At 34.9% G+C, this 15873-nt stretch overlaps 1 protein-coding gene across 1 annotated transcript; it reads left to right on the top strand.

Annotated features, from left to right (window-relative positions):
- Positions 1-2112: 2112 nt before the first annotated feature.
- Positions 2113-13680, top strand: LOC144439008 (progressive ankylosis protein homolog B-like). Its single transcript, XM_078128247.1, has 12 exons — positions 2113-2292; positions 5064-5277; positions 5984-6102; positions 6453-6536; positions 7675-7845; positions 8860-8991; positions 9655-9747; positions 10181-10264; positions 10988-11117; positions 11737-11860; positions 12597-12699; positions 13118-13680. The coding sequence occupies exons 1-12, from the start codon at positions 2200-2202 to the stop codon at positions 13214-13216; spliced, it is 1446 nt and encodes a 481-aa protein (XP_077984373.1). The 5' UTR covers positions 2113-2199; the 3' UTR covers positions 13217-13680.
- The last annotated feature ends 2193 nt before the right edge of the window (positions 13681-15873 follow it).

Below are 15873 nucleotides of genomic sequence, written 5' to 3'. Positions count from 1 at the left end.
ATTCGATTGTGTTTTCTTCCAAGTAGAAATAGATTTTGAAACATGTTGGTGCCTTAGGTTAATGTGAATTAAAACATAGACCCGCCACCTTGGTGTCTATGGTTAGAATCAACTGTTGTCAAGACAGCTGTAAATTTAATATAAAAATATTTAAGATGATCGACAAATGGTCTTTTTGAGGGTTTAGAATCATGTATGAAGAGTATGCTAATGGTGAAGAAGTCAGAAAGACTACATTGAAATGGTGTAAAAATCGTTAATTTTCAGTTGTTTTTTGAAATTGAAGAACCAGAGTATGGTGTTTGTATATTAAATGGCAGCTAAAGTTTTACTGACACGTTTCTGTCTGAGAATTGAATTTGTCACGAGTAGCATTTTAATAGCAGTAAATCAGTATTATAAATTAAAAGTTGTATTTGTCGTTAGCCAATAATAATAACCTAATTTTGACGACAGCTGTATTATCACAGATTTAAGAGATGTAAAAATTGTTTACATTTGATATGATGATAGTACCATGTAGTTAGTACTCAAAAGTATAATATTATGGTTTAAAAAAACACCTTTCTACTTCAATATCACGAGCTAAACACACAAGATTTACAAGTACATCCACAGTTTTTGGACATTGTTTTAAATGATAAACCATATCAGGGATTATGTTTTGTGCAGTTTTACGCCATGTTTCTTTCAGCGATAGAGGAAAGGCAATACTCAGTTTACAACGTCAAGATATGGTGCCCCTAAATCATCGGTGTAGAGCCAACACACATGTACACGGGAAGATGTATACTTTGTACTTTGCAGTAACGTATCCGACAATGTTCCTATATGAAGTTGTAATTTTTTTCATCTTGTGACATGCATTATAATGTCTTCCTTTGAAATATAACAATTGAAATATCACCAGTGTTTTGTCAAATGGTGTAATTTTTTATACAGTGTACAAAAATAAATTACCTTATAAGCTTACAATACATAAGAAAGTTTCAGTCTTTTTTCAGAACCAAAAAACCAACATCCATCCATCCATCCATCCATCCATCCATCCATCCACCCACCCACCCGTCTGTCTGTCTGTCTGTCTGTCTGTCTGTCTGTCTGTCTGTCTGTCTGTCTGTCTGTCTGTCTGTCTGTCTGTCTGTCTGTCTGTCTGTCTGTCTGTCCGTCCGTCCGTCCGTCCACGGTGTATCTGCCTGTTTTTCAGCCCGTTCATTTGCCTGTCGTTATAGCTTTAAGCTTACTATCTGTCCATTTTAGATTTTCCTGACACCATTTATACAAATACCAAAAATGGATTTAAAAAAATAGAATAAAGAAGCCCATGAAGTTACATGTATTCTTCTAGTGAAACAGCAACTTCAGTACAATTTTAATATAAAGCTTAGAAACATATTTATAGTTTAGATCATAAACCCCCGGGCATAAACCTTTAAGTTTATCTCCGAACACTATTGATGTAGTTCACAGCCTAAGCTTGCTGACCATTGTCTCGCAAATGACCAACAATATTCATCAGCTTGGTAGATCAAATGATTTATACGGGTTATAGAGCACAAGCAGTTCAGAGTTTTTATTGCATGGAATTTGTCATTCTGATGAGGACATTCTCGCTTAGGAGGGGCCTACTGTACTGTTCTAGAATTGAAGAAAGAATACAAAACGACTAGAGGCTTACAAACAAATTATTTGACCATATCAGACCATGATTTTATCCGAGAGATTGAAATTATCGCCTGAAAATATCGCCATCCTTTGTAACATACATATAAATTATCTTGTTTGAAAAGAAGAATTTGAAATAGATTGAGAAGTCACCGAATAAACATAGGGGTAAACCCCTGATTACTAACTGACCTGACATGACATGAGTCACATGATACCAACATTGTTATACAATCATGACAATTGTATGTCGAAATGCCAGCATTACTGACAAAGGGAGCCAATCTTTATAGGATCAAGAGACTTCTGACCAACCAAGAATAATATTTTGTTGTACTCTGAGGTTGTACGAGATTGTGTCAGGCCTATCTGTGTAATGTTGATGTATGAACTTTAACATGTGACCTTCGCAGGTGATCGAGGTCACATGTCAGAGAGAACGTCATAAGTTATATATATGTAGACGAAGTGCACATACTTGTAATACCGGGACATTAGTATCACGATCTTGCTGAAAATTATCATGAAAGTAAGATGAAATGTGATTGTGACTGGACATATTGGCCGCTAGTACGTTTTTTCCTGCCACTGACAGCAACGTATATCGCCGTAAATATCGCTGAACAGGTCAGTCCATGCAGTCTCTTTGCCAAGTTTGGCCCCAATATGTTTCCTCTAGTAAATTGCAGACTGAGTAAGTCTGAACGTTTGGAGGGGGGGGGGGGGGCATTGTGATTTGGATTCTGACGGAAAAAGAATCCATGAATCTACAGTGGCTTGACCTTGTTTGAACTGTGGAATTGTGTTCATGACCCATTTTTTAGCACTACTGAACCTTTGCACAACTGAACTGAAAGGTTCAGTAGTGCTATAGGCATGGCAAAGTGTCTGTCTGTCTGTCTGTCTGTCTGTGTGTGTGTGTGTGTGTGTGTGTGTGTGTGTATGTGTGTGTAAACAACTTAAAGTCAAAAACTGCTGGACCGATTGCTTTGATATTTGGTGGTCATGTTACTTCTGGTGTCTAGTTGGGAAATTGTTCAAATGAAAGTGATTGCATCAGGGATGTGGGTTTTGGGTCAAAAAATGTGATTTTTGGTCAAAAAACTTAAACTCAGAAACTACTGGGCAGATTGGTGCGAAATTCGGTGGGAACATTCTTAAGGGGGTGTAAAGTAAGATTTGTTCATGACGGGATGATTCCATCAGTAATATGCAAATTAGGGCTGAAAATGTGTCTTTTTGGTTGAAAATCTATAATTCCAAAACCACTGAGCAGATTGGGCTGAAATTTAATGGAAATGCATTTAGGGATGTATGGACGAAGATATGTTAAGCATACCATGATTCCATGAGTGATATGGAATTAAGGTGTAAAAATGTGAATTTTGGTCAAAACTTATATCTCAAAAAATACTAAGTGAATGAGTTTGAAACTTGGTGAGATGTTTCTAGAAGTGTTATTCTTTGTCATTGCTTTTCCTCAAAAATCTTCAACTCTGAAATTACCCAGTAGATTGAGCTTAACTTTGTTGAGAATGTGTAGATTTGTCCTCATTAATAGCTGACACAGTGAGAACAGTACATTGTTAATTAACTATAATGTTTACTTTACTATTTCCTCTGGTGGTAAAGCCTGTAGCATGGCCAGTTTGGTTTATGACTGGATTATGTAATATATTGTAAGACAGCTGTTTCATCACCTACCCATATAAAGTGAATGTAGCTGGCTTTTACAATATTACAATAAGACAACCAAGAAAGATAAACCTGTTATATTGGTATGACTTGGTTCCAAATTGATTTAAAAAAGTAAAGAAATACAAAACCTTGTAGACACATCCCTTTAAAGTTTGATTAGGATGTTGCTATACTTGTCTTGTACACTTCCAACATAGGATGGCTGGATTATGATGATGGAAATTAGGTATGAAAATTTTGTTTTGGTTACAACTTTAAATCTTCAAAAAATTATATATCTATCATTGCCCTGAACATGAAGTTGTGCGGCAACGCAGTATTTGCGCTATTTTTAAATAATACAGTATACTTCACCTGGAATGACTCTCATCTTGTATTGTCCAAATTATGAAATTTGCTAAAGATAAGAAGATAAGGGTTTACTAAAATAATGTCAGTGTCAAAACAGCTCTAAAAAATCCTGATATACACACCATGTCATTTCATATGTTTAACATTCACGAATTGTTCCAAAAACCAAATTTGAATATCAACATATATATACCAGGTTTATCGTATATAGCCAGAATATACTTGTGACCTAAGGGGCCTTGTCACTACTCATCTGGCAACTTTTAGTGACAAGGTCCCCTTAGGTCACAAGTATTTTCTTTGGCTGATGAACTCAGAAAAATATTGGGGAATAATAATCTTATTATTACACATTGATCCAGACATTCAACAAAGTTTCTCTATTTTTACTGTCCCAAATTTAAAGACAACTTAAATGCCAATGGTAAATTAATACATTGGCAAATTTGGAAGATGGAATGGCTTGGAAGATTTTGAAAAGTTTTCTGCACAATCTTGTTACAGAATCTGTGCCCAATCCTTGCCATGATTGTGTGAAATAATTACATCATCTTTTTGCATACCTACATTCCCAAAGTGTTTTTTATTTGTAATTCAAAAGAAACAAGTATTTTTTTGAAGTACAGCACTGTCTTCATTACCAAACACAAAACAATAATGTATGATGTTCAGTATTAAAATCAGGTTCATATTAGGTGGAACTTCAGGATAATGTTCTTTGATACACTGCCCTCTAGTGGTGAACAGTAATCATGTGGTTGAAACATAGATGTAAAAAAAGTAACTTGGTTGTGTATCAAATGAACATTACTATATTAATAATGTATCTTCCAATTTAGTCTAGAGTCTATCTGTTGGTTTTTGAATCTGAAGATCTCATCCCATGTCTAGTGGAATGAATGTAAGCTGTTGACAATCTAGCTAGACGACATGCTTACAAAATTAACAATTACACATTGACAGGGCCTTGTGATTGGCCACTTCATTCACACATTTGCTCATTTATATTCAATTAGTGCAACTGTGTTTGGCATGTAAATAATGTTTACTACAACCTCCATCTTCAGTCTGAAAGTAGGTCACCCGAGGACACAATAATGTCATAAGTTTATATTAATGCTTTGAGTGGTTGTTGATGGTAATTTAAAATTTAGCATGAAATGTGGTGCTAGGTTGATCCATCCATTCCACTAAACATGGGAATGGATTTTCAGATTCAAAGGCTAATGGATAACCCCTAGACTAATCTTTCATAATTGTTACAATGAACAGTGAGTATTGTGATTTTCTGTACAAGTTTTCAACTATTGTAGATTTGACAATATCACACTTTATGTATTTGATTACAGGCATTGAATCGTGGTGTGACAACAGGACAAGATGCAGTTGCTTTCTTGGCAGTCTTTGGTATTGCTTATACTGTGATCAAATTTGCCAATGGTACTCTACTTGAGTTTAAACATGTCGGTGTTGTTTTGGTGCACAGTCGTCAAGACAACCTTAAAGGACTGGTCAGTGTTTTAGGTATTGCAGGGATTATTTTTTCACTTGCTGCAGCCGTGGGTTAGTACAACAGGATATTGTAATTATTGAATCTTGTGATGTTTGAAGATATTCAAAAAATATTGTACATTACTTTTATGTCAACATTTTAGTATGAGTGAGAAGCCTGGGGTGGGGCTGGGGTTGGGGTGGGGTTGGGGTAAATACCTGGCTTGGTAATAGGTAGATTCTGGCAGATTTGAATTATAAGGATCAACAAACACTACTAAAATTAAAAGCTAGAACACAAAAGTCTACATTTCAGCCAGAAACTAAGGGTGAAATGTTTACATTCTGCTTGAAAATAGTAGTTGTATGCCTCAAAAAAATTAGAAACTTGGCAACCTAGAAAGTACATTTTCAAAAAATCTTGGTAGATTTTTGAAATTTGGGCAGCAACCTGGAAAGTATGAGTATGTTGTCCAAAATATGGGGTCACAGGTCATACATGTATTCAAAGAAGGGTCAAACCTCTAGACTACATAATGCTTCCAAAATCAAAAGTCAAAAATCTACATGAATAAAAAAAATTGAGTTTTTTTTTTTTTTTTCCAAAACTGTGGTACATGTGTATATACTCTTACTATGTCATGTGAGTATGACCCCTTCCAGGTGTTGAACTGAGAAATGTTATTAGTGTGCTACATACTACGGATCACTCTACTGTGGTTCATTTTAACTCAATAATTTCATATTCATCTCAATTTACTTCATTTCTCTTTGACAGCTTACAGTAAGCTTGGATTCTATGTTGTAAATAAACTGTATGGTTTAAATGATGAAGTTGGCATGGCAACCAGAAAATGTATCTTTTACATGAGTATCTACCCATTGCTGGATGGCACTGTAAGTAATGTTGTTTTCACTAACCAAATAACCAAATAAATAACATTATCTAGAGACTACTGGTAGAATTTGCATCTAGCCTACACATCACTACATAATAACAGTACATTTTATATTATCTCTCAAATTAAGATCACTTTTGTTTAAATTTTGGAAAATATAATGTAGGGGATATAATTATCATTAGACTAAAATTCAGTCATGTAAAAAAATTTGTATGTGTTATTGCATCACATCTCACTAACCTTCTATGAAGACATGCATAATCACATCAACTCACTAAATATTGATGTTCAGAGTGTTAATCACATTATTTATCATATCATAAACCAGTGTGTTATATATTTCAGGCTCAGCTTCAAAGTGGAGTTCTTCTACAACATAAACACAGTACATTAGTGGCAGCTAGTTGCCTTGTTGATGTTGGATTACAGGTTAGTCCAGAAATTATACTAGCACAGTTTATTTTTGATGAACTATGCACATACCACATTAGCTTATTATCAAGGTAAAATATATCACTGAGACATTAGTATTGGTATATATATACAGATGAACACTTATCAATACAGTTTGTATAAATTACACAGACTTGTGTTTCTAGTAACATGTACCAAACAGAGAATAATTGTACTTGTAAGAAGAGATCTGTCAATCAGTTCAACTTTACCGAACAATGAAGGTTTTCCATGGGTGCTTTGGTTTCCTTCTGCATTAACATCTTAAGCCATGAGGGATAACTCTCACTGCATGGGTTTCTCAGGGAGACAAATTTATGAAACTTAAAGAACTATTCAGTATGAATAAAATATTATTATTATAAAAGGAGCCTGGTGTTTCTTGAATACAATGTTCACAGACAGACAGACAGATAGACAGACAGACAGACAGACAGACAGACAGACAGACAGACAAACAGACAGACAGACATGGACAGAAACACAGACAGCTAGACAGATTGAGGCAGAGGCAGACAGACAGACAGACAGACAGATAGACAAAGACAGACAGACAGACAGACAGACAGTCAGATAGACAGATTGAGGCAGAGGCAAACAGACAGACAGACAGCCAGCCAGCCAGACAGAGACGGACAGACAGATAGATAGACAGAAAGACAGACAGTCAGATATACAGAAAAATGTACACTGTCCCAGAAATGTACACTTCAAGATGATGGATGTCATCAGAAACATGACCCTATTGTGAGTAGAATTAAACCAATGTCTGTTCAATAGCTTATATGAACATGTCACAGTAATAGTTTCACTTTGAATTACATTGGCAGGCAGGTAGGCAGGCAGGAAGGCAGACAGACTGACAGACAGACAGACAGACAGACAGACAGACAGACGGACGGATGGACGGACGAACAGACAGACAGACAGGCTGACAGACTGACAGACAGACAGACAGACAGAGACGTACAGTAATTTCATTTTCAACTAACAGTTCACAACTCAGCAGTGTGAAAAATAGAAATATTGGTGTGTACAGATACAAAACAGGTTGTATGTATTGGATGTCTATAAACACACAAAATCTATAATGTCTGTAATTATTGTCTTTCAGATAGCATCTATTGTTGGTTTATTACAATCTAATTTGGCAACAACACAACCATTATTAATTCCTGTCATTGCATTGTATACTGGTACTAGTGCCAAGTTATTGGTGGTCCTTTCTGGCTATTTCAAATTTGTATTTCCCAAACTTCCAAACACTGTCTCTACTACAGACGGGGTAAGTAACTACTCTGGCAATCAAGGTCTTGTATTTCCCAAACTTCCAAACACTGTCTCTACTACAGACAGGGTAAGTAACTACTCTGGCAATCAAGGTCTTGTATTTCCCAAACTTCCAAACACTGTCTCTACTACAGATGGGGTAAGTAACTACTCTGGCAATCAAGGTCTTGTATTTCCCAAACTTCCAAACACTGTCTCTACTACAGACAGGGTAAGTAACTACTCTGGCAATCAAGGTCTTGTATTTCCCAAACTTCCAAACACTGTCTCTACTACAGATGGGGTAAGTAACTACTCTGGCTTTCTTTAAAAAACAATCATTTTTGTAATGCACATTTCCCACATAGCTGAACATGGTCCAGTGATATATTGAATATGTCATTGCTTAGTAAACAAATCAAATTTATGCTATCTTCTCATTGTGACTGTGAATGCTCATATTGTTTTGGATTGGGTATAAACTTAGGGGGCACAACTTTCAAGACTAATTATTCTTCCTGTCTTACTAGGGTGACCTATTATTTCTTTCTTTCTTTCTTATGACCTTACTGACTGTTTATTCCTTGAATCTGATGAAAACAATTTAAAACATAGACCTTGGACAGAGTCTATGTTTAATAAAGCATTATACTGCCCTCTGTTACTGGAATAGAAAATACACAATGTTCCTGTATTGCTGACAAACAAGATTGTGACACCACTGCACAAGCATGTATCTAGGCAAATATTGAACATTCAACTGACCCATTATTTCTAAAGGTAATATGATCAGAAATTACAAATTAAAAAGTCAGCCTTATATAAATATATATATACCTGATATTTAGTCAATCCTAAAGGCAATAAGTAAAGATAAGTCTAGTTTTTGCAATCTATGACTAGTTAGTTGCCATGGTGATCTGAATTGCAATCAGTTGCTTTTAAATACCCAGCATGCATTTGTATTCCATCATTCCAGCGGCACTGATCTTTTGTCATTTTCAACAAACTTATTGTCTATTTCTGTCAGATGAGGCTGACAATACCTAAAATATTGTGGTTTTGGTGGCCATTAGCTCTGGTTAGAGGGATACAGATTCTTAGTCGACCTATTTGTAATGTACTTGTAGCACAAGACTTGTCATCAGATGAAGCACTGCAGGTAAGACTATAAGTTTAAAATGACTAATTTGGCTGCTAAAATCACCAATCTGCATTATTTAGATACCATTGTGAACTCATTGTCAGTTTCCGCACCAACTATTTCTTGTAAGACTTCACGATTTCCGCGATTTTATTATTATTTTTCTTGAATATTTAGTTAGTTTGAATACATAAAAATTTTTTTTAAGGTCAGCGTGAAAATGTAGGTGGGGTAGGGTAACCAGAACCATAGACCCTACACCAAACAACTTTTTTTATTTGGCCTAATCAATGTATTTAAAATAGTGTTATATTCAATGCTATAAACGATCATGAGAAACAGGGGAGAACAGTTTACTTGAGTGTTACCATGGTAACATAGTATCCCACCTTTACATGTTAAAGATAGCAACATTGTCTTTAGCAGTGATGACAAATGGTAGTTACAGCCATCTTGTGAAAACAACCTGAGGAAGACAAGTTTTCCAGAATGCAAACAAATGCAATGACTGGGAAGCATATCGGTATATTTTGTGAAGTAGAAAACTTTTTGTAATACTGTGAAAATTAACATAGACAAGAAAACTTTGACGTGAATAGTTTGTTTCTTCAAAAGATGATTTTATCACAGTTATGTTATACTGCAGACAAATATTAAAATTAATAATTTTTTTCCAATTAGGCCATAGCTATACTTACCGTGGTGTATCCAGTTGGACAAGTGTGTTATCAATGGCTGAATGATCTAAAACCTATCGTCCCAACCTTTCTCAAGGTAATGAATTCATAGTAGTTTGTAGTAGATTAGTGTATAATCTCAAGCTAATGATTTTATAGCAGTTTTTTAAACATCAATACATATTTTGATTTGAATTTTAAAATGCTATTCATAGTGTGAAGATATAGGAAAGGGTTTAAATCATTTGTAAACATATTAAGAAAACTACCCAGGATCACATCATTATACTGTACTTGCAAATATAAAAATATGATGTTGTTGTTGTTGTTGTTGTTGTTGTTGTGATTCCCTGTACTCTCTAAAGGTGTACAGTTGGACCTATTAACCAGTTATTTGTCAATTTGGTTTTAAACTTGAAATTATCTCTGAATCATATTCTGTAGCAATCTATTAAAGATGACATCAAGAAGGGATATATGTCGTGTGAAGTGTTTAGTCAGATAAAAGTGTTCTTTTATTTGTTTTGAAGGGGCAGAGTATCCAAACAAGACATGGTATCACACCAAAACATATCATTATCTTCAACACAGTATGTACTTTATGTTCATTCTTGGTAAGTATATCAGAACATATCAAAACATATCACTATCTTCAACATAGTATGCACTTTGTGTTCATTTTTTGGTAAGTACATCGAATTACACCAAAACAATATATCTTCAATTATACAGTATGTACTTTGTGTTCATTCTTGGTAAGTGTATGTTATTTATTATACCATATGGAGGAGGGGGCTATGATTATATAGTCTGTAAGGTACGCCGTGATGGGGCGCCCTCACACATCGGCCAACTCCTCCCACCTGAGAGGAGGCTGGTGAGGGCGAAACTTCATGACGTATCTTACAGTCTAATGATTATACAGACAACACCAATTGTACTCAAGTATTGCAGGTGCTAGACCATGCAACTATCACTATGATAACTTATTAGTATTCTCATATTCAAAATTGTAATTGCCCTTGTGTAAATTCTACTGTAATGTGTGTACACCTTACATAGTGATTGGGCAACATTTATGATCGCATTAATATAATCCATAATCACTAAATTAAAGGAAATTCATGAAAGCATACATTAAAAAAACATTGCGCCATTATAAATTGACTGTATTATGTACATAAAAAATACATACATAAACATTTCAGCTGTGCAATAAATGTAAAAACACATTTATATGTTGTCAGTAGTCAATAAAAGAGTAAATTGTATAGTATTTGGTAGTAAAACATATTGTTTATTTGATTTTGGTTCATAATGATAATATTTGATTTCAGTTTATGGTTATAGTATTTTGGATTCCTGGAGTGACAGTGTTGTTTCTAACCAATGTTTTAAAGTTAGACCATTCTATGGCTGAAAAGTGTATTGTACCACTTCGAATCTTTTCATTCATGCCATTTCCAGGTTAGTTGACATGCTGTGTTTTATTTTATGCTTTATTTGTGTTTCAAATTTAACCCTTGTGTTAATGACACATAGTAAAGACTACTATAAACTTTTTAAGTGATGTTAAGATTGGTGGTAACAACTGGTATAACTAAAAGGTTGTATTAAATAGTCCAATGAAGGGATAACTAATACAATGGGCTGTATCTGTGCATCTCTCCATCCTCCCGTCTACCCATCTGTCCATCTGTCTGTCTGTCTGTCTGTCCATCCGTACATCCATCCATCCGTACATCCATCCATCCATCCATCCATCCATCTGTCTTTCTGTCCATGATACGTCATTTCTCGGACATGCAATATTCAATTTCATTCAAATCTGGTACAAAAGTGAAATATCGTATGGAACATAAGCACGTAACTGTTACATACACAATTCTGTTGTCACTTAAAAAAGTTTTGATAAATTCTCGTAACAGTTTAGGTAAATTTTTCACTACAAATTATTATAACTTAGAATGAAAAATCTGGTGAATCTATGTGTAAAGACGACTTATGGAATTATACCCACAGAGTGCATATTGTTATTTGTGTAGACAAATTACGTAACTAAAACTGATTCTGTTCCTAATTTCAGTTGCACTTCGAGCCCATTCTACATCATGGTTGATGCTATGGCAACAAACAAGGGTCATTGCCCCAAGTGCAGTGATAAGATTAGGTGTACTTATCGTTGCCTTGGTAACGCTACCTCATCTTGGGTAAGTCTGGGTGACCTTTGACATACCAACTACTGTCTATCAGAACATGACCTTTGAAATTTTTCACATAATCAGTTATACTTTGACCTTTGACATGATCAATTTATATCATTTGCTTGATCACAATCATTCAATAATTATTGTGAAGTTGTTGTTACATATCCTTAGCTCACATACATCAATTCACATGCGGCTTTACTGTACATTATTAGTAGTAAATCAAAACATATCTAACCACCACAATGTTCTTTTAGGGGCAAACAGAGTTCTTTTACATATGGCCTTATGCATGACCATACAATCATCTGTCGTGACCAAATTTTAGCCCACACAAATCATGGGTGCCCTCTTGCAATCCTGTTATGAGCGAAATGGTCAGAACTTTGGTAATGGGAATGATATGGTGTATAGGTTATACAGTGCTAGAAATAATCAAAATGTTCAAAATCACAATAATTATTTTTCCTATTTTTCCTTTAAATAATTTTTGTATAGGTAATTTTATCGTTCTCTTATCTTTCCCTTATTAAACATGAAAATATACCATGTAGTAACCATGGTAATATGAGTATTATCATCATTCATTTTTGACTTGTAATGACAGTTTAAGGCCCACTAATATGTCACTTCTTGCATTTTCCTCCGCTAATGAAAATGTAATGACTTTTGAGGTTTTACATTAATATTTATCTTAATTATGATGTGTGTTTTGTTCTTATTTCTTATAATTTGATAGTGTTCATGGTGCACCGCTGGGTATCGCAGCACTGTTGAGTAGTTTCTGGGGTGAGACATTGACAGTATTGGCTGGAACTGGTTTGATTAGGTACAAGAGAAGGGTAAGTGATTGGGGATCGTAGCACTGTTGAGTAGTTTCAGGGGTGAGACATTGACAGTATTGGTTGGGACTGGCTGGATCAGGGAATGTGGGGCATGATACATGACAGTATTAGTTAATGGCCCTATAGTCATTCTATATGTTGTCAAATGTAGAAGAGCTTCATTTTGTGTACATGTATAGTATTTGTAGTGAGTACAATATATAGTCAGACTAACAGGTAGACTAGATATATTTTTACATCTGACTGAATTAGATGTAAACCATCATGAATTGCAATGATTGAAATTTTGGTATTAATTCCTAAATCCATCCTTGTCTGAATGAGATGACTAACATTGATATAGAGTTAACATTTGTACAATAATGCATGAAAGACTACAGATTGACAGTTTCATTTCTATTTGATGCCTGTACAGAAAAAGAGAGACTCTGACAATGGAGATTCTAGTAGTTCCAATGACAGTGCTAGAGTTCATGAAAGTCTGATGGTGGAGGAGAAAGAGACTACACTGTAAAAGGAGCACCTTTCATGTCAGCCAGATTTATATGATCTTAGGTGGAACGCCTACACGTTGGTGGCGCTCTTTACACTACAGTACTTGTAGACTGCTGCCAGTGGTCATGGTGTGCATCACGATGTTTGGTTTGATGTCAAGAATGAAGATAGTGCCTTGCTACTTATCAACCACTGATTTAAGTGACTCATTGACAATGAATCACAACAGAAACATTCAATATGTACTATATACTGGTTTGTTTAAACTGTGCAGGTGATGAATAAATATGCAATGGAACAAAAGTCGACACATCAGACATAAAGATATTTGATAAAAATAATATTGTATATAATTTTATTACAAAATAATGTACACAGAATTATTTGACATCAACAATTTGAAACAAAATAAAGCACAAAGACCAAATTCCTTTGTAGAGTACATGACTGATTTGTCCCCTTCCCTTTCTATGTTTCCTTCTGAGTGGTGTTTTTCCCCTACGTCTCATCCCTTCCATTGTATGGACATTAGACCACAGTAGAATGGTAAAGTCAGTTATGTTTTAGTTTGGATATGACATGTAGAGCTAAACATTTCATTTCTATTTTAGATAAATTTTTGAATAAAAGCAAAATCCTGTGTGACTACTGGCAGACTGATAGTGATTTTTGATGGAATAATGGATACATGGATGTATTATGGACTTAGCACATGATACCATTGGTGATTCATAACAGATAATCTGTCTACCCATAGGAGGGTGTTTCAATGTCAGCTAGTTGGTTATTTTTGCCCACACCATTGCCACCATTGTATGAGATTGTACAAAATGTACTAATATATGTAATGTTATTTAAATGATCTCAGATGTTACACATCCTATATAAAATAACTGACTTGACCAGTCTAGTCCACAGCTGTATAAGACAGGTACTGTAATTGGTCAATGCAGACATCCTTTGACTTGACCAGTCTAGTCCACAGCTGTATAAGACAGGTACTGTAATTGGTCAATGCAGACATCCTTTGACTTGACCAGTCTAGTCCACAGCTGTATAAGACAGGTACTGTAATTGGTCAATGCAGACACCCATTGTCTTGACCAGTCTAGTCCACAGCTGTATAAGACAGGTACTGTAATTGGTCAATGCAGACACCCATTGTCTTGACCAGTCTAGTCCACAGCTGTATAAGACAGGTACTGTAATTGGTCAATGCAGACATCCATGGTCTTCTTACTGTATATGCGCATATTACATTACACATATGGTTGCCATAGTAACAATAGATTGAAACTATTCCATTATGAAACTTTACGGGAAAAATGATGATAAAATAAAAACAATGTATAATTCAATGAATATGTAAGACAATAATTATCTGTATTTGGAATAACTTACAAGTGAGTGCTTACAAAGAAAACATGACATGACATTTGATTTGTTAGGCTCATATTTGCATAAATATGATAAACACTGACATTCATTTTTGTATCAATCAATTATTGATAGAACAGTTATCAAATATCTGACATAAAGAAATGACTTCTAGAGTTGCAAGTCTTATTTGATACACTACAAATAGTTTACAATTTCTATGGTTATTAATAAATAAAATGATTTGCAGCAAGGTATTAAAATTACATGTTAAATTTTTTTCATTACCAAAAGTTCAAGAACACTGGCTTTAAAGATCATTAATTCTACACTGAACAGAATGGCAGCCATTAGTCACCATGGTTACTGTTGCCCTGGTTACTAGTGTTTAAATATTCATGTAGCCACATAGCCTTGTGTAACATTTTAGTGTGGCAAGTCCATTTTATGTTTAAAATTTAGTCTACAGTTTTGCCACTGATAGTGTTGTAATGCTTGCTACATGAAACTCAACATGAAACTTTGAAGAAACCAACACAGAGGGCGCTGTCCAAATTATGTACCAGAGAGATCAGAATACAATGTACATGGTACACAAAGAACAGAAGACACTACCTTACATCAACGTGATTTAGCACTTAGGGTTTTCAACAAAAGATCATCTACATTGGCTACCCTGAAGGGCAACTCAAAACACTGAAATTCACAGTCAATGATTGAGAAGCACTGGGACACATTACCAAACAGTATACATTATGCAAGTCATACACAACACAGAACATCTCCAGATGTCAAAATATTTACAGAGAGGCTTTCATAGATCCATATGCATGGGTTTGCTACCCCAGTTGTATACCAGTATATATAAATACTAAAACATGACAAACTTCCCAGATACAAATATATAAAAACATAGTTGATTTGATAGCCTTTTAGTGTGTAGAAACATACAAACATAGCCAGTGTGTAGAAACATACAAACATAGTTGATTCGACAGCCTTTTAGTGTGTAGAAACATACAAACATAGCCAGCTAGTGTGTAGAAACATACAAACATAGTTGATTCGATAGCGTGCTAGTGCATAGAAACACACAAAACAGAAAACAGTTGATTTGATAGCCTGCTAGTGCATAGAAACATACAAAACATAGTTGATTTGATGGCCTGCTAGTTCATAGAAACACAGAAAACAGTTGATTTGATAACCTGCTAGTGCATAGAAACATACACAACAGTTGATTTGATAGCCTGCTAGTGCATAGAAACATACACAACAGTTGATTTGATAGCCTGCTAG

The sequence above is a fragment of the Glandiceps talaboti genome, chromosome 8 (assembly GCF_964340395.1).
Source record: "Glandiceps talaboti chromosome 8, keGlaTala1.1, whole genome shotgun sequence".
NCBI classification, from domain to species: Eukaryota; Metazoa; Hemichordata; class Enteropneusta; family Spengelidae; genus Glandiceps; species Glandiceps talaboti.
The sequence above is the reverse complement of the archived record's forward strand: the minus strand, read 5'-3'. Positions and strand labels throughout refer to the sequence as shown.